The 24063-nt window shown below is 35.9% G+C and overlaps 1 protein-coding gene across 50 annotated transcripts in view; it reads right to left on the reverse strand.

Moving 5' to 3' along the window:
• RIMS2 (regulating synaptic membrane exocytosis 2) overlaps positions 1–24063 on the reverse strand; it is a 601125-nt gene that overhangs the window by 301605 nt on the left and 275457 nt on the right. For all 50 annotated transcript variants that reach the window (XM_053208502.1, XM_027064049.2, XM_027064046.2 and 47 more), the window contains one exon: positions 22513–23438. In XM_053208502.1, the coding sequence (XP_053064477.1) occupies positions 22513–23438 (926 nt within the window). The remainder of the gene's footprint in view (positions 1–22512; positions 23439–24063) is intronic.

Raw genomic sequence — 24063 nt, forward strand, 5'->3', positions numbered from 1 at the left:
TAGATTTTTTAGACCAAGTCTCAACTTCCAAAGCAAAACCAATGCCGCCCAAAATACATCAGCATTTTAAATAGGAAAACAAAACATTATTCATAATTAGCTTGTTTTTTTTTTTTAATCTTGCTCCTTTGGGGTTATGGATACATTATTATTAAGAAGATAATATTGATTAAATGGTTGTACATATTATATATATGAGAATTAATTTTAATTATTACACAGTGTGAAATTGTTATAGATTCTGTGGGTACAAATAGGACCTCAAGAAACTCATTCTAGAAAGACACACAGGTAAAACATATAACACAGCATAACATAGGGTAACATACCTTAATATACACCCATCGTATTCTATTTCATTACATCTAAGTTACTTTCAATTATAACATATACCGTTATTTATTACTAAAAAAATGCTACAATTACACAATGATAAGCATTTAATGGAAGAATTATCTCTCTTCCTAAGATGCTACAGTGTGGAAAAATTTGCTTCTTAGAATCAAAACTGTGGCATTTCATGAAAAAAATTGTTGATTATTCAGAAAAAGGAGAGATTAATACTTAGGAAATGCTTATAGGTGACATTTAAACTATACCTTGAAATACACAGTAAACTTTTACATACTGGAGGCTTTTACTTTCTTAAAGGAAAATAACATAATCCTAGCAAAGAAAGGGAAATATATCGAACTACTGCTGCCAATATGAATATATATAATATATTTGGGAAATGATGAGTAGTAGAATATTAGCAAATAATCTTTCCCTCAACCTGTAATTGGATATTATTTCCTGATCCGCATCAGCGGTTCTCAACCACTATGTTATAACACAGTTCTAAATTGTCACAAGTAATGCAACTGATAAAATAATGTAGTTTACAAATTATTTAGCTTTCTTTAACAAAAGTAAATTTCAGTTGAGAATTCAAATTTGCATCTGTGCTAATGTCAATCACAATTCCTTTAATGAGAAAGAAAGGAGAGGAGTAAAGCTATGCAAGAAATTAGCAATTAGTCATATCACTAGGAAAAGAATATGACCAGAATATGAATTATGTTTCATACCGGAAACAAGGTTTGGGAATTGCTGATCTTTATTATCAACTCACATAACTGATTTCATCAGATGTGAGATAACATTGATTGCTTTATGTATTACTAAGAGAGAAAACTAAAATGCTGGGTTTAAAAGGACAGCATGGTTTCCTCCTAACATTCTCTTTGGACATGTGCTTTGGGAACTGTGAAACCATATATAAGAAATACATTTCCTTAGCCTTTGCTAGAGAGACCACATGAGGAGAGAAATACCTGAGGAGGCTCAGAGGTTCCAGCTCCCCACCCCCAAACCCCACCCATGGCTTAGGTCCAGACTAGGGATAAGTGGTCCCTGTTAAGTCCTGTTGAAATTCTAGATCCACAGATTCCATGAGCTAATTAAATGGTTGTTTTATGCCACTAAATTTTGGTGCTATTTGTAGTTACTGGAATATACACTCTACCTGATTCTTAACCCTCACAATAACCATTTAAACTAGATAACAGTGTTATATTTTGCAGGTGAGAAAAGTACAATTGAGAGGTTCAAAGAATTTGCCCAAGATCACATTATTAGGCTATAATTGAGCCAGGATTAAAAATCCACGTAGTCGGTCTCCAAAATTGACATTCTTAAACCCTGTGCTAAAAATAAATTCTATGGAATTATTATCTTACAGACTTGATCCTATTCAGTAACTCAAAGGTCACATAATCTAAATCAGCCTCTAATTATATGTGATATTAAAAATAACTCTTGATTAAGTAATTACTTTGCAACAGATTTTAAGCAATTTTAAGGAGCTACCTAAAAGTGGTTAAAAATAGAATTAATGCCAGTAAGCAGGAATAAAAATTATTTAAAAATCCATTATATGAGTTTTAGTAAGTATCCCTCCTATCATTTGGGATATATTAATTTAATCCGAGCTGAGGTAACCTGAATCTCTTATAATCAGGAAAGTAGATTCATAAGAATGTGATTTCATAAATGTATGTGAAATCTACTTATATTTATTGTTTTCATGTTGTTTTTATAGTTTTAATTTCAATTTTGTTTACTTAATAGCTCTTTCATTTGTTTCATTTAATATCATGTATATACCCCGAGCTTTATAACCAAAGCAAAATAGTTTTTTAAGCTAAGATATAACTGACATATATCATACAATGGTGGCACAAAAAGAAATCATAAAAACATCGTTTCATTCATTCACTGATTCATTGTTCCAGATAGTCACCCATTTATTCAAAAAATATTTGTTGAATGCTTACCAGGTTCTGGGTCTCAGGCTAATTTCTGGGATACAACAAGAAAGGACATAGACAAGATCTCTACCTTCAAAGAGGTTACATACAGTCTAACAAGAAAAACAAACAACAACAACAAAACAATTAAACTCATTCTCTATAGTATCCTAATTTAAATAAATTTCTAACACACTGAGACCTACAAACCATAGATGACACCAACTTTTTTTAACTTTTTTTTTAATGTTTATTTATTTTTGACGGGGAGAGAGAGAGAGAGAGAGAGCGAGCGCGCATGAGCAGGGGAGGGGCAGAGAGAGAGCGAGAGAGCATGAGCAGGGGAGGGGCAGAGAGAGAGGAGACAGAATCTGAAGCAGGCTCCAGGCTCTGAGCTGTCAGCACAGAGCCCAACACGGGGCTCGAACTGACAGACCACGAGATCATGACCTGAGCCGAAGTCGGACGCTCAACCAATAGCCACCCAGGCGCCCCGACACCAACTGTTTTTTAAACTTTTCCTTACCTCTCCTAAGTCCCCCACACTTCTCCCCCACTACCCCCATACAAAGTTTAAATCCTATTTGCACACACTTGCAAATACTATTAATTCCTTTGCCCTATCTCCTTTCTGGTACTCACTTTGCAAAACCAAAACACTAGTTCAATTTAGTTTGCTATTTACTCCATAAGGTAGTCTAAATGTTTATGTCCCCCCAATCCCCACCCCCAAATTCATATGTTGATATCCTAACCCCCAAGATAATGGTGTTAGGAGGTGGGGCCTTTTGAAGGTGATTGGGTCATGAGGGTGGAGGCACCAAGACTGAGATTGGTGCCCTTACAAAGAGACCCCAGAGAAATATCTTGCCCCCTTCTGCCCAGTAAGGATGACACAAGAAGTATGCAACCTGGAAGAGGTTGTACCTAATCATACTGGTACCCTGATCTCAGACTTCCAGCCTCTAGAACTGTGAGAAATAAATTTCTATGGCTTATAAGCTATCCAAACTGTGGTATTTTCTTATAGTAGCCCAAATGGACTAAGATATCCATCCATGTTTTGACCCAGGTAGCTGAATACATCTAGGAAAAAACCACAAAAACACACAAACTAGTCTCCATGAAAATTTATAACCACTAATTCTAGGTTAGTTTGTATGTCTTCCAGGCGATTATACTACATTTCCTTAGTTTATTCTCTTTTCCACACTCCTAGATAAGAATTCCACATTTTCTCTATCCAGAGTAGCCATCTCCCCCAATTCTGCTTGACAAACAATGGTCCTGCTACCTTTTCCACTTCCAGAAAAAATAATAAAATGAGACATTGCACACTTGAAGAACCAATCACATTTTCAACCTACAGACACCTGTTTTCATATTGCCTGCCCTTCCTTCTAGTGATTATGAACAAATTATCCTTGTTCTTTTAACAAGGCATCCTACCTACTAGTGAAATAAATCACATCTTTCATTACTTAAGGATAAGGCTGTAACAATTGTCCTTTCTCTGTCTTTTATCATCAAATTTTTCCTCTCTATATGATCACCCCCATCAGAATCATCTTCACTCCAATCTTTAAAAAAAAAAAAATCCCTCACTTTCCAGCTACCATTCTTTCTTATTGTGTTGTTCCTGCATACAGCAAAACTCCCTCAAAGAGCTGTCTATTTTCACTATTTCCAACTCTTTCCTTCCCATTTTTTTTTTCTTGAGCCCACTTCAGACTTCTAATCCCATCACTCCTCTAAAAGTGCTCCTGTCAAGGTCACCAACACCAGCAACCTGTTCCAGCAAAGCTCAACCTAGTGGTTAATGATCAACCCTAGACTCCTAAACAGCAACTGATACTATCAACACTTCTTGGAATGCTTTCTTCAGTTGGATTTTGGGACATCACTTTCCTCCTGGTTTTCCTTCTACTTCCCTGGCCACTTATTCTCAATTTCCTTTGCTGATTTTTCCTCATTCTCTTCTAATTGTGGGAGTATTCCAGGAGTTAATCCTGAGAACTCTTCTTTTTCCTAGAAATATACTCCGACAGTAGTCTCTTTCAGTTGCGTAGTTTTAAATATTATACATATATTTGGGACAAGGAAACTAAAGGGACTCCATGAAAAATTGCTTTTTCCTGCTGCTTTTCCTGCTTCTATTTTTGCTAGGACCTACCTCCCCTCCCCCCACCTTACCCAGGCATTATAGAACAGATAATATATGTCCTCCTTGTAAAGGTCAAGGAGTTAATGATTTCTTTGGAGTCTTCCACAACATTTAACAGCTAAGAAGTGACGGGGTGGGGGTGCCTGGGTGGCTTGGTCGGTTAAGCCTCCGACTTCGGCTCAGGTCATGATCTCACGGTCCGTGAGTTCGAGCCCCGCGTCGGGCTCTGTGCTGACAGCTCAGAGCCTGGAGCCTGTTTCAGATTCTGTGTCTCCCTCTCTCTCTGCCCCTCCCCTGTTCATGCTCTGCCTCTCTCTGTCTCAAAAAAAATAAACGTTAAAAAAAAAAAAATTAAAAAAAAAAAAAAAAAAGAAGTGACGGGATGGGGTTGTCCTGAAGGTTTTCCAAGACCACTGACTCATCAAGACCCCTGGCTCCAGGGCATAAGTGACTTATGGAAAACACCTAAACACTCTTTGTTCCTGGATTACTAAGAAGACAAGTGCACCAGACCACTGTCCTCAATAAAAACCCCAGGGGCCAAGCAAGACATGACTCAGTCTTCTTTCCTTTCTGAGTCTCCCAGACGCTCTGTCCATATCTATACTCTCTATCTGTAATAAACTCTAATTTCTTCTCAGCTGGCATTGGATTGCTATCCTACATGAAGCCAAGGACCCTCTTGGTGGTCCTGGGGGGGCCCCTGTCTGCATCCTCAGACCCAGCCAGGCTATATCATATCGATGACTTCCGCATTTATGTACTAAACCAAACCATGCCAGTGAGTTCAAGATGAGCAAAGCCAATATCTGACTCATAATTTCCACTTGAATATCTAATAGGAAAGTCAAAATTAATATGAACAAAACTGAACCCCTGAACCTCCCCCATGCCCCCGCAAAAACAAAATCTGTGTTTGTCACAATTTCCTTATGTTATTTAATAGCAAGTCCTTCTTTCCACTTCCTCTACAAAAATCTTGGCAGTAATCCTTCACTCGCAACTCTTTTACGTTCACGACCCACCTCTAAACCATCAGAAAATTCTGTTGGCTGTATTTTCAAAATATATCCAAAATCCAACTACCTCTCTTCAGCCCCACCGCTACCAATTTGGTACAACCACCGTCTCCCATTATGTATCGGATTAGCCTCCTCACTGTTCTCCCTTCATAACATCTTTGTTCCTCTCCATTCTGTTTTCAATATAGCATCAACAGAGGTACCTCCTCAAAAGGTAAGTTAGCCTAAGTCATTTGTTGCTCAGAACTTTCCAATGGTTTCTCATGTCACCTAGAGTGAAAACTGAAGTTTTTGCAATGACTTACAGAGCCCTATATGATCTGGCCTCTGACCTCGGGAAATTTGTCTCTTTTTATTTAATTATTATTTTTTTTCACTGTTATAGACTCTGCCATATAGAGTGGTACCTGGAACATAAACATTAACTGAATAAATTGACTAATGAATTAAAATAGCAAATCTAGTCGTTTTCACACTTCTTTATGCAATGGAGCCTCCTTCCTAACAAACCCCCCAAATATAAAAGGTTAAGAACAAAATTTGGTTGAAACCAAGTAGAACATCCAGATGCTCGCCCATTTGGACATACCCTCACAGCCTCTTCAGTAGTTCTTGAAATATTAGCACAGATATCTGGTGCTTCATTGAGCACAGTTTTAAAAATATGGAATTAGTCTATTTTCCTCATTTTAAAGAGAAAATTGAAGCCCAGAAAATTAAATAACCTTCCTAAGATTACAGTGGGGTCACTAACAGAGCCCAGAATAGCACCTGTATCTTCAATCCATTGTTCTTTCTGCCTCTCCATAAAAAAAAGGATAATTAATAAACCTATCAACCATACCAGCTCCTCCACAGCTTATAAATTTCTTTCACTTTCCTGTTTTTTCATTCCAAACATCATGTATTTAACTCTCTCAAACATATCCAAATGAATACAACTGAGATAGTACTTATCTATTTCTTGGTAATAGAAAACATAATTTAAACCTTAACTTTCTAGTTAACATGTAAGTACAGTATTAACCATTTTAATGACAGTGTTTTAAAAAATTGATAAATTAATTGTTGGTTGTAGACATATAGGGAACTATCAGAACTTGAAGTACAGAATATTTAAACTGAGTGAGAACTATCATTTTGGCATTCTTCATAACAGAAAATGTCTGGGGAAAATGTATGTCAAATAGAAATTACTGGAAAGTTTTTACAAAGAATCAGGCTGACACGTAAAATGAATGATGATATTACTAAGGCAGGAAAACACATTTTAGAACAGTATTTTTAGTATGGCGTTATTTTTATTTTTGTTAAAATAGATAATATTCACCCATTTAGCCTTTTTAACAACCATGTGGAGTAACTGCTATTATTATAACACGTATTTACAGATGTGGCAAATGAGGTACAAATAAGTTAAAACATACAAAACAAAACAAAACTGCTCAAGGAACTGGGATTTTAACCCAGGCAATCTGATACCAGAGTACAACTTTCCTAATTGAGTCACTCATTGTTTCAGAAGAGAGGTGGTATCGTTGACTTTGTGAAAAAAACAATGTATATAGAGAACAAGTCCACTGAAATGCAAAATATTACAATATGCAGCTTATAAAGACTCCTTTCAAAAATTTCTCAAACTACAAATTTCTTGAAGAAAGTTAAAGAGTCTTTTGTCATTGTATATGCCCTCCTCCCCTCAGTGCTAAGCACTGTCTGGCAAATGATAAGTACTCCATAAAAGTCGTTCCTACTGACACAATGCTTATGTTCCACTGTGTAGAATCACCACCTATCCCCATCCCATACTTGTTTTGGAAAATGCTATTTAACCTTCAAAACCCAATGCACATGGCACCTCCTCTACAAAGTCGTCCCTGAGAAGTCAAGGTAGAAGTCTCTCTACTTTCTCTGAATTACATCTATGTCCTATGTTTAGTTATTTTCATATCCATCATATTTTATTGCTCTTGTTTGCTTACATGCTTATCTCCCAAGGATCATGTTATGTTGATCTAATGCATAGCACTTAGCACAGCACCAGTGCAATGAGCACGAAGTAAATAAACAGAATTTGAAACTTGGGTTTGAGAGAGTGTTGATATCACAATGCTTGTTTAACTGAGGGTTAAGCAGAAATTAGTTTTCTTCTAGCAACACTGTATATTCTATATTAAACTAGCTTCTGGGTTTGTTTGTTTGTTTGTTTGTTTGTTTTTTAAGTAAGCTCTATACCCAACATGGGGCCTGAACTCACGACCCTGAGATCAAGAGTCACATGTTCAATCAACTGAACCAGCCAGGCTCCCCTAAACTAGATTCTTATATCTGAAACCTAATAGTTGTCTCTTTAATGACCTCCTACATTAGGATTAATTCTAATTTTCCTTTCTCTTCTGTAAATCTTTACATGGCATTTACAATGGGAATATTAATTATTTGATTTGGGTCTTTATTCTTATGAATATCTTCAAAATCATATTTATACAATTTTCAACAACTGGAAGCCATTACAAAATAGAATAAAATTCAATAACTTTATATAAAAAATATTAAGCATGGTTTCTTAAATGTTTTCATAATAAGATAATAAATTTTAATGTGCTGACAGGTATAATTCATAGAACTAAATAGTTTGTTATCCTTTTTTTTTTTTCCCTGGACAAGTTTAAAAGTGTTTCAATAGCTAATGCAGTGAAGGCTATTACTAAGAAATAACATGTAAATTCAAACATAATATCCAGTGACATTATATACTTCCAATTAGCTACTTAACATAATTAAAATGATGTGAAGTAATGAAGGTGATGTGAAATATTTTTTTGTGGTAAATAGCTCTTTTTTTCACATAACTCATTGTGAAGTTAGGTAACATAAGTTGTGTGTCAGGTTAGCACGCATGTACAGTGTGATCTCAAAATATCTTGCATCTTGGGGAAATTCACATTTAAATTTAAAACTTAAATATAATATTAATTTCAATAGGAGGTCTACCAAAAGGGAATTTTCAGGCGCGAGAGAGAGGGCTAGGCATTAGGTTGTATAACATATTATCCTTTTTCTCTCTAGTTCTCAAGGTAGCCTAATACTAAACAGAAAGTCCCTATAGTAGCCCTTCTAATTTTCTAACATCAGAAGTGTTTCATTAATAGAACCTGTTCCTTAATATGTGGTTTATATAAAATAGACTTATCTTTCAATGAGGATTGGATTAAATAAAGTGAGATGCAATTTATTAGCATACCTAAAAAATAATAAATGTTGACGGAAGACACCACACAAAAATGTTAAGCCCATGAAATGGGAATAGGCAACAGAGAAGCAGAAGGAGAAAAGACTAGGAGAGCAGGAGGGAAAACAGGCGGCAGAGAGATAGAAAAAAAGAGAGCAGAGAGTATGGTGAGGGGCATCTGAAAACTATAATTGCTGCACAAATTTCAGAAATAGGTAATTAAAGAATAAAATGTGAGGACAAGAATTTTTTCAGAACATAGCTAAGTATAATTAAGTTATAGAAACAATTCCAGGTGACTCCGAATAAATTAGGTGAAGACTATTTAGTCTGCGTTTAGTGTGTTTTTGTTCACTATTTCATTTGGATAATTCTATCAGAGTGATTGTCAACCTTTTCAATTATGGAATAGAAATTAGACAATGGTCAGAACATCTCATCTATGTTTGAATATACTTGCCTAACCTATAGTTCAAAATGATCTTTGTCTTGTCTGAAAGATGTTATTAAACACTTTTTCACCACAGACAAATGTAATCCAATATGGTAGTTTTCGTAATACCAGCATTACACGTGCATCCATTTGACTTCTTAATAAATAGGCAGAGAAGGGAGAATTTTCATTTGGCATGCCAAAAAAACATTTATTATTTTACATATTTGCAAGCTAATATTTGAATCTGGAATTTTAATTCATTTTTGTTTTTTAGCTTTTGGAGATGGAAAGCTTTCTTTTGAAAACTTAATTTTGTGCTAATGGCCATTTCATAATATACTGAAATTCCTTTTTTAGATAGAGTGGCATTGCATGTGACAGAAAAAAAAATCAGTGAGGAGACTACCTGCTATACTTTGATATCAACATTTCAAAAAATGTTTGGGTAAGTAATCATTTAAGCAGCCTGTCTACAGTTTTCTCAAGGAATAAAATATTGTCCTATTAGGTTCCATATCAAAGTTAGTCTTAGAATTTCCTGAAAAGATTGCTACCATGGTCAATACTCATTACCAACTTGTAAAATATCCTGGGAAGTTATGTGATCTGTGTAAGCCATACATACTAAAGGAAGATAATAAATGAAGGACTAATTTAATTTTATGTGATTTAAATCAAGTATGAGGGAAGATGAGGCATAAAACATGAAAATTCAACACCTGAGAAATTTGGTGGAGTTGTGAGAAAAATGTTATGGAGAAAAGAATGCTGTTATATAGGTTTTTTTTTTTACATGTTTTAGGCATTAAGCATGACCTAGTCTGTACATAAGATGATATTTATAATATTTTTGATATGCACCCTGAGATTATATGGGGCAGGGGGATGATCACTAAAAATGGAATATAGTAAGACAATTTAATCAACAGAGCTCCCTTTTTTCATGTTTATTACACAGACATTATAGTCTGCCACACTAATGAAATCCTACATGAAATTTTTCCTACGAACTATTGCTCTGACAAATAAAACTTCTAATTTATCCTTATTTCTTTCCAGTTCTATACGTAAAAGTCATTTTAACATAACAGATATAACTTTCAATTGAGCTTCTAAAAAAGTTTACAATATATCCTGGACAATTTTCCTTGTTACCATGGTCTCCACAGGTGATCAAAACTTCAAATAGATATCAGTGGTGTGATTAATTAACTACCAGTTTTCTGGGACAAAAACAGGCCCTGTTTGGTAACATTTGTCTATCTCTATGGCGCAAATCCTTCCACGTCAGCTAATTTTGAGCTGTCATCGAATGTGGAGTTGAGAAGACACGCATACAACTGGTTCTCACAAGCTGGTGCAAGCCAGCTGGATCACACTATTTTAGGACATCTGAATTGTTCCCACTTTCGCACTGTTCTAATCCTTACAATGAATATCTCTGGCAGACAAATTGGTTATTTATCCAACAGTCATTTCCTATCCCCTTAAAATGGTGAACGCTAAACCAACCTTGATAATTCTAAGTCTTTTGTCATTGATTAGTTTGGAGCTGGCATGAGTAGCAATTATGGTGCACACACACATCCCCCCCACACACAAAAATTATATATATATATATATGTATATATATATATATACACATATATATATATGTATATACATATATATATATATATATGGAAAAGTCTACAGAGGAGACCTCTAGAAAATTTCCCTCAGTTTCAGAAGGGTATATGAGTAAGTGATGCTTAAAACTGTTATATCCGTCTTGAAAAATAACGGGATAATTTTGAGAAGAAAATCTTATTGGATGCTGTTGTATACCATCCAGAATTGCACTCATTCCTCAAGCTGCCCCAGGTGTTGCATGCTCAGTGCTTAAGCTGAGTCCTTCACCCAAGAAATATATCCAGGCCAAAACCTGCCTTGCCCAAAGTCACGCTCCCTCCCCAGCGGGTAGCCATGTCCAGCCCTTCTGACCCCTTTGTCAATTAGGTCATGTCTGAAGATCTATCCAGCTTCAAAATGGGCGTTTAGCTGAAGCACCTGTCCACAATTTAACTTCTCCTTTCCAAGTCTTTCTGCCCTTATTCCCTCACAGTTGTTGTTACCAAGTCATCCAGTCATTACAGTAGCAGTCCCCAAGTGGACAGACTTGGTATTTGTAAAAACTAATGTCCCTGAGCCTGTGGGGTTAAGGACTATCAAATGGGAAAAGTTATGTGAAAGCCTCTGAAAATGCCCTCCCCAATCAGCAAGGAGTAAACTAAAAACCAAGGATTCAAACATGATGGCTCACATTATATCCTCCCTTTAATTTACCAGGGTGGCACCTAAAAAGCAGATGCATCAACACATCCTAGAAATGTCAGTGGAGTACTGCAAACTCAACAAAGTCATGGCCCTGGTTGAGGTTGATATGCCAATGTGGTATTCTTTCTAGAGACAATTAATATGGACTCAAGTATATGATATGAAGTCACTGAAGTAGCAAATGTGTTTTCCCATCCTTATCAAGAAAGACTAGAATCCTTCACATATTCCTGCAATTGACAAGAATGCACATTGACAGCCTTCCCCAGAGTTATACTAATTCTACTGTCTTCTAGCATAATATAGCCCCCAAAAACTCAGGCCATAGGGACCCCCCACAGAACATCATATTGGTTCACTATGTCAGTGAGAAAGAAGTGGCAACTATATTGGAGAACTTGTTTAGACACATGTTCTCCAGAGGGCGGAAGAGAAGTCCTACAAAGATTCAGGAGCCCATAACATGAGAGAAATATTTAGGGACCCAATGGTCATGGGCATGGCAGATCACCCCTCCAAAGCAAAAGAAAAGTTCTTACAACTTGCACCTACCACCAGTGAGAAAAAAAGCCCAATGGCTGGTAGACAGTCTGTGGATTCTGAAGGCAACATATTTCACACTGGAGAATACTGGTTTGATTCATTCACCAAGAATTATAGAAGGTTGTTGGCTTTAAATGGAACCCAGAGCAAGAAGCAGCTCCAGATTAAGTTCAGGCTATAGGGCAAGCAGCCCTGACACTGGGCCATATGATGCAATAGAAGGTGTGCTATGAGAAGCATCAATGGTGGGGAAAGACGATTATGAAATATATGGCAAGCCTCAATAGGGGAATCAGGATGTACACTCCTAGGTTTGTGGATCAAGACCATGCAGCCTGCAGAGGAGAATTACACTGAAAAATTGCCCCTGGTATGCTCCTGGCCCCAGTAGGGACAAAGATGTGATCAAGTGACCAAACAGCCAGAAGTGCCCAACATAAGCTAAGGTCTGTCAGGCTCAACAAATCAAAAGGTTGGTCATGCCAAACAACAATCTGTTATAAGATAGAAACGATGTATCCATGTTTGAGCATAAGTAAGACCAGGGGATATAAGTAAACTGCCTGTGCGGATAGCCCAGACTTACATGCCAACTACTAGTATCATGGGAATGAGTACACACACACACACACACACACACACACACACACACATCTGTGTATCACATTATTAAAGCCCTTATGGTAGCTAGACTCCAAGGATGGTGCCTTACTGAACTGTCTCAGAGTGTTCATGCCCTTTTGTAAACTTCTCCCGTTACATGTATTCTAACTTGTTTGTAACCAATAGAATATGTCAAGAACGATGCTGCATGACTTCAAAGCTACATCAAAATAAATAGTATTTTGTAAGTTTATCTCTGTCAGCCCTGGGCCACCATATAAAAAGTCCAACTAACTAGAAATTGCTGTGTTGAAGAGACCAGATGTACGTGTGTTGGTTCAGAATCCCAGCTGAGCAGTCTTCCAACCATGCCTGCCAACGGTGCCGGATATGGAAGTGAAGGCATCTTGAACCAGAACAGCCCATCCTACCAATGAAATTCTAGCAATTAAACTCAGTAACACCACACGAAGAAGAAATACTACCCAACTATCCTGTCTGAATTCCGCACTCACAAAATCATGAGAGGGAGGAGTCCTGGCATGAAGTATTAACTAGTTCTCTTCATGAAAACCAAGTACAAATCTAGATGAAATTATTAAAAACAACAATTGCATGGCTGTGGAAATCAAAGACACAGAAAACACTGTGAAACACTGCTGGAAGTTCAGATAATAACGACAGAAGTCTATTACCTTCTTACCTGGGATTGTTCCCAAAACCCTCTTCTCGCATAGTGCATACAAAAGAAGGGGTTTATAGAAAGGATCAATAGCAGTGTGGGGCTGTCTGGCAGGACCAGAAGCTCTGCTCCCATACCTTTTCTACTCAGTTTGGGTTAGGAATGAAAACCCATGGTTCTGTCACCTAGAAGAGGCAAAGTCAATAGGAAACAAACAGAAAACGAGCAGTTTTACTAGTCTAAGACTGCAGTCCCATATAGGGTAAATGGCAAACCAACCAGAAATTTTACAGGGAGACACTGGAATCAATAGACCCACAGAGAAAATCTAGAAAAACTGTCCACACTTTCAGGCTGACTAGTAAACGATATCATGTTCAGGGAGATGTCCAAAGAGCCTGGTAGGAAGTAAAACCTAAGAGTGACCTGAGAACTGGCTAAACTTTGAAGGTGTCCCCACACTATACACAGATTGATTGGCCAAGGGTAGAAGCCTTACAAACTCAAAATACTTAAAAGCATGACTTCTACCCAAATCTTTGGCTAACAACTAGTCTACGCAGACACAGGAATGACCTGTAGGAAAGTGGACACACACACACACACACACACACACACACACACTTTAGTAAAACAAACTGAGCAGGGAGATCAGTAGATATATACCACAGTGGGGACAGATTTAAAATGAAAAAAGAAAAGGAAAGAAAGTCAAGACAATCCTCAGGAAAATGAATAAGAAATCAGAGTCATTACAATACATCATTTAAATGTCCAGTTTTCAACCAAAAATTATGAAGCATGCAAAGAAAGGAAAATGTGACTCATAACCAGGAAAAAAAGGACACAAAAAAAACTAACTCTGCGTGAACACAGATGTTAGATTTAACAGCTCTTAAAAAGGTTTTAAAGCAGCTATTAAAAATATGTTTAAAAAAACCATGTCAAGGAATCACAGGGAAATATGATGACAATGACTCAATAAATAGAGACTCGCAATAGAGAAGTAAAACTGCAAAAGAAAAGAAATGCCAATTCTATCATTAAAAAATACAGGGGTGGCTGGGTGGTACAGTCAGTTAAACATCTGACTTTCATATTGGCTCAGGTCATGATCTCATGTGAGTGTGTGAGTTCAAGCCCTACATGGGGCTCTGCACTAACAGCACAGAATTCTGTGGTTAGAATTCTGTCTCATTCTCTCTGCCCCCCTTAAAATTAATAAACTTTAAAAAGAGAAAATTTAAAAAAATTAGAACCACATATTTTCTGTTTCCTTAGTAAAATTTGGAGAGTCACCCTCTGCTACCATCTCAAGAACAGGATAAGAGACACAAATTCCAGGTTAATTAAACCCTAGGTGTATATGTGTGTGTGTGTGTGTGTGTGTGTGTGTGTGTATACACACACATACATATACATATATATACATACATGTATATGTATGTATGTGTGTGTGTATGTGTGTGTGTGTGTGTGTGTATATATATATATATATATATATATATATATATATATATATATAAAGTAGACTGCACACCAAGCATGGACCCAACACAGGGCTTGAACTCACCACCCTGAGATCAAGACCTGAGCTGAGATCAAGAGTCAGACACTTAGCCATTTGAGCCACCCAGGCACCCCAAACCCTAGGTATCTTTAATTACAAAGCACAGGTTAGCAGTCCCATGGTAAATAAATTTTTTCTTTAAAAAATTCTCAACATGTGCAGGATGTGCTGAAATAAAGTAGCTTATAGAATCATCTCTAAGAATAAAATTTAGGGGCACCTGGGTGGCTCAGTAGGTTAAGCTTCCAACTTCAGCTCAGGTCATGATCTCATGGTTTGTGAGTTCTAGCCCTGCACTGGGCTCTGTGCTGACAGATCAGAGTCTGGAGCCTGCTATGGATTCTGTGTCTCCCTCTCTCTCTGCCCCTCCTCAGCTTGTGCTCTGTCTCTCTCTCTCAAAAATAAATTAAAAAAAATTTTAAAGAATAAAATTTAAAGCTCAGTCTGCTCTGACACTGCACATAAATACACACACACACACACACACACACACACACACACACTTCTGAATATGTGTACTGTTTTGTAAAATATAATCATTTTATATTTACATTTATAAGATGTAAAATACATTTGGCTTGAAGAGACTGGAAAGTATTTAATTCATATCTATTTATTCTTAACCCACAATTTTAACATCTTTTATTCTCTTTTAGCCACTTCTTTATTTTGACACCCTTCTTCTTACATATAGTCTAAATTGTTATTGTTTTAGTCATTGACTAAAGTTTGTGATTTTCATAGATCCTACTATTTTATTCAACAGTCCATTCCATGAATTATTTATAATTATTATTTCAAGATTTGTACAAAAGTATCAGGAGCATCTTAGATTCCTATGAAATTAAACCTTTACCTTTATTTCATTAGGTCCTCTGTTAATAAAACTAACATCAATCTTGCACAGCAGGAATCCATACTTGAACTTTATTATGTCAGGCTCACTTTAATCGCTTCTGAAAGAGTTCTTAACAAAGCTAAGCCCCATAAAAAGAGGCAGATAATCTGTTCCAGGGAGAATGGGGTTATATATGGCAATAATTTGAGCTATGTGTCTGCTTTGAAACATATCCCAAATATTTCCTGAAAAAGCTCTTCTCAGGGATATATCCTAGAAAGGAAAACAGATCGCTTCTAGCATGAGCTAACAAAAACAAAATCCACACCCATGTATAATTTTCTTGGATGAGCCAGCTAGCATAAATGCAGTCAAATTTATAGCACAAGCTCTTACTTGTGTTCCATAAAAAAGCAATTCTAGGGTCATAAAAATATTTTCATATTTCATGTTTCATATTCTAGTACTATAGATTATTGACATTTAATATATCCTAGTTGAACCAAATAAAGAATGGATGAATGAATTTATTGAATACTGCTTGAAATATTGAATTAGTCTTAGACCCAACTTTTCTATTTCAATGCTTTTTTAACTCAAACATAATTGGCTTGTGCAGCATTAAAGGTATTTTGTTCTGTGTATCAATGAATAATTTGTTTTTCACAAAGCTGTATATTTTTCTATCTACAAAACATATTTCATCATTAGTTTTTTTTTAATTTTTTTAAATGTTTATTTATTTTTTGAGAGAAAGCTTTATTTATAAAGCTGATTTCTTTAGAGTTTGTTTTTCACGCGTTAAGACTCATGCTTGTATCTGGAGATTGGCAGTCTATCTTCCCTTTTTCCTGTTCTGGTCTGTTCTCCAATTTGCTCCACCTTTACATCTCCACTCACTCCTTCTCCAAAATAAGTTAAAGGATGTGCTACTTTCAAGAGTCTAATAATTGTATCAAACATTTTCCTAATTTATAACTTAAAAGATTGCTATATACATGTATGCTAACATTTACCAGCCCAGTCCCTCAAGATTTTACAAAGAAATAAAAGAGATCTGTAACAACCAAGTAAAATAGGTCAGGTTAGAACCTGAAAGACAGAGGAAATTCAAACTCTTCACAATGATCTCACTGCTCTCTTAGAAAATCAAACTGAATTTTGTGAGTTGGGCAAATGACTGACAACATGACTATGTAATTAAAGTGAAAAACACATTGCATTATAATACTAAGATTAAAATATATCAAATAAGAAAACGTATTGTGTTTACAATACATCAATTAGCCACTGAACATCATCTTTAGACCTTTCTCCAAGTCTAGAAGGAGATGGGGGTGGAGGGAAGGCAGGAAACACTAGCATCAAGTGAATCACAAAAGTATTATATAAGGGAGTAAAGCTTTAAGACATTTTTGGCCATAATCCACAGTAAGGAATATATATTTTATATTGTGGGCCTGTAGAGAAAAATGATTTTACAGATCAATTACCCTTACTCAGTGCACTCCAGTCTGATATTTTCTACTCTATCCTATTCCAATCCCTCCCCCCGCTCTGTCTCTCTCTCCCTCACTCCCTACCTCTCTCTCTGTTTTGTTTTGTTTTGTTTTAAATGCTGACCATGACTCTCTCATTTGATTCTAAAAGTGAGGAGAGAAGGAAAATAAGTGAAGAGGTTAAGAATGGAAGGTGGAGGTGGCTTTGGGGGACTTTGCCCTACAAGGGATATGTACCAATACCTGGAGATATTTTAGATTATCATAACTGGGGGTGGGGATGATACTAGCATCTAGTGGGTAGAGGCCAAGGATGCTGCTAAGCTCCTTATAATGCCCAAGACAGTCCTGCAAAACAATTATCCAGCCCCAATTTCAATAGTACTGAAACTGAGAAATCTCCTCTAGACAAGACAAAACTGGAAAGTCAATAGCACTTTTTAAAGGTTATGAAAAATATACTTTAAACTTCAAGAGAGAGAGATCTCACAATTAGATTCAGAGGTACTAGGACATCAGCAATCTAAGACTTCTCTCCTTCCATAATCCAAAGACAAAAAAAAAGGAAAACATCAGTTTGCAATTTTCTAACCCAACACAAACTATGAGGAAGTAATCAGTATAGCACTGTGAAAAGCAAACTATGTCCTAGTTAAGAGATAAGTGTTACAAAACATGGAAATCTTTCTTAAGTCCAAAGTACCTATAAAACAGTGGGCTTATATTGCTAGTTATTTTAGACTCTCAATTTCTTCAGGGTAGAAACTATGTCTTACTCATCTCTGTATTTTCTACTAGGTCCAATTCAACATCTTGCAAATAATAGACACTAAAAAGCATTTGGCTGAAAAAGGAATAAGTAGGTGCCTAGTCTTTAGCAACACATTGGATTTACGTCTCAAAATTATATCTCAACAAACTAAAAAGTATATTCTTCTTAGCCTAAAAATACAAGCATAGTTCAACATGTGGCAGATCCTAGAAGAGGCAAAACCAACATAAATGACCACAATCCATGTAACCATGACTATACACTCATTCAAAACTCTTGAAAGTTGTCTCAAAAAAGTCTTGATTATTTTTGACCGTCATGGAACATTAGTAAGTAATCTAAAAATGTTTTTAATATCTATTTTTCGACAAATTACCAAACAATGAACACACTATCACATTAGTAGATAAGGAAACAGATCTAGAGTAGTTAAATAGGGAGGAGAAGATCATGCAGTTAATGAATTTCACAGCCAGGGTTTAAACTCCTCTGATTCTAAAACCCATGCTCTTCTCCATAAAGAGCTCTTCTCCATTTATTGTTTCACGAATAATGGCCCAATCACTCATAGACTGTAATTATCAGCAGCATTTAACAGAACTTAGTGAATGAAATGACATCTATTATAAGTTTGAGTGAAATTCTGTATATTTAGAATAATAAGATCTATCCAAAGAGACAAATGACAAATGAATAAGACAAGAGCCAAAGCCACCAAAACACCAATAAAGGTGAAGTTAGGGAAAAAAAGGAGGAGGAGGAGGAGGAGAAGAAGGTGGCTAGCCAACAGGACAGCAGGGGGGAAAAAAATTAAACTATAAGCTTCTTGTGAATTACAGAATTTTATTATTTAAAACTCAGGAAAGACCCTGCTGTTTTGTAGATGCTGTAATATGACATACAAGGGCCTGCAAAGAATCCTTCTGCAATAAGAATGCTGCCTGGTGCTGTCTATACAATGCTGGTTAATACTTTGTATTATGTGATCCAAATTTGCTTTCCACATTTTTGAAAGGTTGTGCACAAGAATGAAAAGAGACAGAAATGTAAAGACAATGAGAAAGATGTCTCAGTTGTTAAACACATTCTTTGGGGTCATTTAGTCTAGCGATAATAAAGCAAGGAAATAACTATCTTTTAAAAGTTGGTTGATCCTCATCAAAATGATGTGTCCACATATAAGCATATGGGGGGGGGAATGCTGCTAATGAAACCTTTTTAATTATTAGGAAGAATTTTCAAGCATTAGTTAACTACCAATGATGGCTATGAATCATAATGTTAGATATCTTTATAAGTAGCGTATTCCAAAATCAGACTGATACTTTTTCCACAAGCAACCAAAAATGCCTCTCTCATGATGAAAAGTCATGACAAAGTTTAATCTCTGTCCCAGTCTCTCAACAGCTATAACTTCACCTCCCTGAATACTGTTATTGGGGGTAATATCCAACAGGAAAGTGTTATTTTATTTAAATTTCTTCCTCCAAAGCTGAATTATGATTGTTTACTGGAAATACATGTTGGGAGAAACCATACCCTGTAAAGCAGATTATTAGGCAGATGAGAAGGAGAACCATGTCTAGGTGTCTACTAGGAGTTCAAGTAAGGGAGGATACAGATGTGAATGACATTTCGTTTCTTTCTGTATTTGATAAATGTTTTAGTTCTACTAAATAGCATAACATAAAATTTTCATTCAACTCATATAGCTTTTTATTTATGTGAGATTTTTATGTGTTTATTTCTTATATCTTTAAGTAGTAAAACTGAAGACATTACTTTAGCAAAGAATAATAGAAGTACGTAACAGAATCTAAACTAATCCACTAAAGATAACCAAGCTATCTTTTTCTTACCTCTTAATATTATGATAAACATGGAAAACGACCAAACTAAAGACTACTGATTATACTTAAGGAAGTATTACAGCTTGTGGGAAATAAACTTTCTATATGCTCTATGATAAAATTAAGATCTATAGTTTCTTCTTATAGATCTATTTTAATAAACACAATTTTCTTATTATTTATCATTTCCATGCAACTTGTATGAAATGAGCGTCTAACTTTTTTTCCTCACTGTATTTACATTTTGTCCAAGCTCATTTGTTGAATAATTTACCCCTTCCCCTTTGGTTTGTGCTACTTTCTATGTTTTTATCACTTATGTGTTTTAATATGCCACTTTGGCATAAGGATTATTTTGAGCAGAAGGCAACTAAGAAGCAGATACAAGAAAAGCTCCTTGCACTCCCCCATTAGCCTAAAATAGGTATGATATAAATCTGTAAATGTGTCCCCTCTGCCCTCTCTATAAGGAAGGACAGAAGTTAATTATTCTACCAGGCAGAAGAAAGCTCCAGAGAAGTCTGAGTAACAAACTTTACTAGGTAACTCTTATCTCCTATTAGTTCACTCATACGTTTATCTTCCTGTGATTTGCTACCTAGAAACTCAAAGTCCCTTTCCTAGTCTTTTCATTTCTCTAAAAATTTACTGTTCTTTTGTTAAGATACTATAGAAACCCAAGTTCTAACCACCCCCTTTAAGTTTCAAGTAGCTGGAAGCTCCCACAGGTATGCACAATCCACATAATAAACGTGTTTCTCTCTTAATCTGTCTTTTGTCGGTCTAATTTACCATCTCTAGTCCCCAGTGAGCCTACAATGCACAGAGGGAAAAAAAAAAAAGAGTTAACATTTTTCTCCCGCACACCCTCCCTCCAGATTCACTTTTAAAAATAAAATACAGGAACCAATTGGGATTATGCCTAAAATATCATTAACCCCAAGACACTGTTTAGAAAAAACATGCATCTTTACAATATTTAGCCTTCCCAATTAGGAACATGAAATGAATACCTACTCACTCAATGACTATCTTCTTTTATGTTAGTAAGTTTTATAGCTTTCTTATTAGTTATTTTTTAAATTTCTTACTGGTTATTTTTAAAATCACATTTTCTGTTTTTTGGGCAGAATGGGAACTGCTTTTCATTCATTTTCCTAACTAATTATTTTTGGTGCAGTACAAAATAATGCCATATTAATTCCATATCTAGCTGCCTTCTTGAATTTATTGATTCCTGTTGATTCTCATGAAGAAGTCGATTATTCATCAAAGGTGCCAGAAAACTGTGTGTGTGTCGTGCAAGAGGGTGGGTGATATAGGGGATTCATGTTAGATACTCACCTATCTGGTATATTTTGGCATATACCAAAATAAGTTACAAAAAGATGAAAAAGTTAAAGTTTAAAAAAGTAAATAATAAAAACATGAGAAAATACACAGCTAAATATTTAACTGATTTGGGGATGAATAAAGAGTTTCTACAGATAAAAGAAATGGGAAAAAAATTACCATAGATGCAAAAACAGCTATATTAAATTCAATATTTCCAAATGGCCACAGAAAACTAGTAGAGAAACATCAAAATGGGAAATACATTTCAAACAGATGACAGTTAAATGGGTAAAAATCCTAACCATATAAAAAGCTCTTATAAATCAGTAAGAGAAAAACTAATTAATACCCAATAGGAACATGGGCAGGAGAAATAAAAGGAATGAACAGACAATTCATAGAAGATAATCAAACACCAACAAACATATAAAACATTCAACTGCACAACCAAATTCAAATTAAAATGACAGAGAGAGAGCATTTTGTACCCTGTGCAACTGCAAAGATTTGGTATCTTGAGACAAAACTTAAGCACATCTGACAGGAGTATGGAGCATTATAACCTTTCTGGAAAGCAAGTTGGTATTCTGAACCAAAAGTCTGTAAGAATCAAAGCATGAGTATGTATTTGTGAAATTCTCAGGTATTAGACAAAAGTTCTTATATAAAGATAACCATTATAATATTATTTGTGCTAGCAATTGGAAGCAACTGCAATGCCTCCCAATAAAGGAATAGTTAGTTTGTGGTACACATCTATATAATAGACGATTAGTGCAGCCATTTAAAACATATTTATGAAGAACATCTAATGGCTTTGGAAAAAAGCTAATGATATGATATCAGTTGAAAAAATCAGAACAAAATTATATATATAAACATGTAAAATATACATGCATAGGAAAAAGGGAAGAAATACATCAGAATGTTAATGGTTATATTTGGGGGAAAAGATTATGGATAGTTTGTATTTCATTCATTACACTTCGAGGAATTTTTCAGCTATTCTAGAGTAAGTACATATTGTTTCTTGCCAAAAGAAACACATACAAAATGCCAATTTACAACTATAGGTAATAGGTATTTTTTTAATACAGCATCAAGTGATGCAAGAAAATTTTCAGAAACAAAGCAAAATAGATTAAAAAAAAATCAATAGAATTTTCTTCCACAAGAATAACAGAAGATATCCACTTTTTAAAATTCTTATGTGAATTTTTTCTTCACATAGCCAGCACCATTAAGAAACTTCCAAAGGTAGTAATATCTAACTATTAAATGTCAATCACCAACACAGCCTAAAAAGAAACCCTCATGGAATCAACTACAGCTAAAGTGTGATTGGAATCCAGTGCTTACCTTTCTCACTTACACTCTCACTTTCAATCTCCACATCATCACAACTGGTGTATTCAGGCGTGGAAGCTAATTCCTCCTCTGAACTGCTCAATGAAACCTGGCGCATTTTACCTCCTTTCTTTGATTTATGAGGCTTTGGTGGTGGAGGTCTCACGGACTCCGACTGGTCGGAACTGAGAGAATCGTTCCTTAACATTGTTTCCATCTTTTCCCGTTTTGTTTTCCTCACAGCAGAGCTAGGATCTAAGTGGTGCTGTTTCCGTAGTGAGTCAGTACGTCTCATGTCTGGTCTATCAATGGGTATTGGACTCCTCCGCGGAGTGGGAGGACTATGGTTTGTGGTCCTTTGTGGATAAGAACTTGGTCCCTGAGCCTCTCGAGTTCTTTCCATTGAGTAAGATCGCTGATTTTCCATGGCAGCTCTACGTTCAGATATAGATCTCTGCCTTGATGGTCTTTCCATCCTCAGCATAGAAATCCTAGAATCTTCCAGTTCAGCATTTGCCAAAGAGACATCACTATGCCTTCTCTCATGCCTCGCTCGGGACACTTCAGCATGAATACGCATTTGTTCTTCGTAGGGCTGTGGCTTTACTGGATACCGGGCCAAATTCGGATCGCTTCGATAGCGCGCCTGGTACTCCTCCTCTCTCCTTTGCCTTTCATATTCATCTCTGCTCTCCACATCCTCATCATCTACGATATATTCTTTGGAATGCCTATGACTTCTCCTGTTGGAGTCCCTGTAATTTATATGATCAGACTCTTCGTAAAACTGAGGTTCACGCTGAGACCTCCTATCAGCATAATCTGATGGAGATCTAGGCATGGCGTTATCTGAAGTAGCATATTGTGAATATTCTTCTCTTTCTTCTCTTTGGTCGTATCTTCTATTCTGATCTCTGGATACTGAGGGACTTCGTGTCCTAAGTAACCAAAGAAAAAGACTGATGAGAAGAGCAACGTCTAAACAATTCAACGTTTTACTGATTCACTGGCAGGTTGACGAATTATATTCAGATAGTTCTTCTACTTTAAAAAAAAAATCTTTTTACAGTCATGCCATAATAAAAGTTTTACTAATATTCATTTTATTCAGTTCAAATAGGAAATTTTAAAGGTACTTTTGATATGGTTCTTCAATGCCTGCACACTACATATGGAATACACTTAAACGCCCTGAAATAAGACAGCACCGTACTCTGCTTCTGCAAAATGGACTTTACTGTGATTTCTTTGCTTTGCTCAATACACTTCGACCATCTCCCAACTGCTCTTCAGAGGCTCTGAAAAATTCCACCTGACATTCTCTCTATTCTTGACACCTCAATTTGAAGTTACTTGAAAATATAATGAAGCCAAACTGATTTGGCTCAAGAGCTGAATACTTTCTGGCTAAAACTAAACGCTGGCTCTTAAAAATCATTTTTCATTCATCAGCTACTTATATCACTCCTAGTACTGGTTCAGCTCAATCTTTATCTTAGCATTATATCTCCAACTTTTCTTTACTGTTCTAACTTGAGATACACAATTAAAAAACATACCGAA

The sequence above is a fragment of the Acinonyx jubatus genome, chromosome F2 (genome assembly GCF_027475565.1).
Source record: "Acinonyx jubatus isolate Ajub_Pintada_27869175 chromosome F2, VMU_Ajub_asm_v1.0, whole genome shotgun sequence".
Taxonomy (NCBI): domain Eukaryota; kingdom Metazoa; phylum Chordata; class Mammalia; order Carnivora; family Felidae; genus Acinonyx; species Acinonyx jubatus.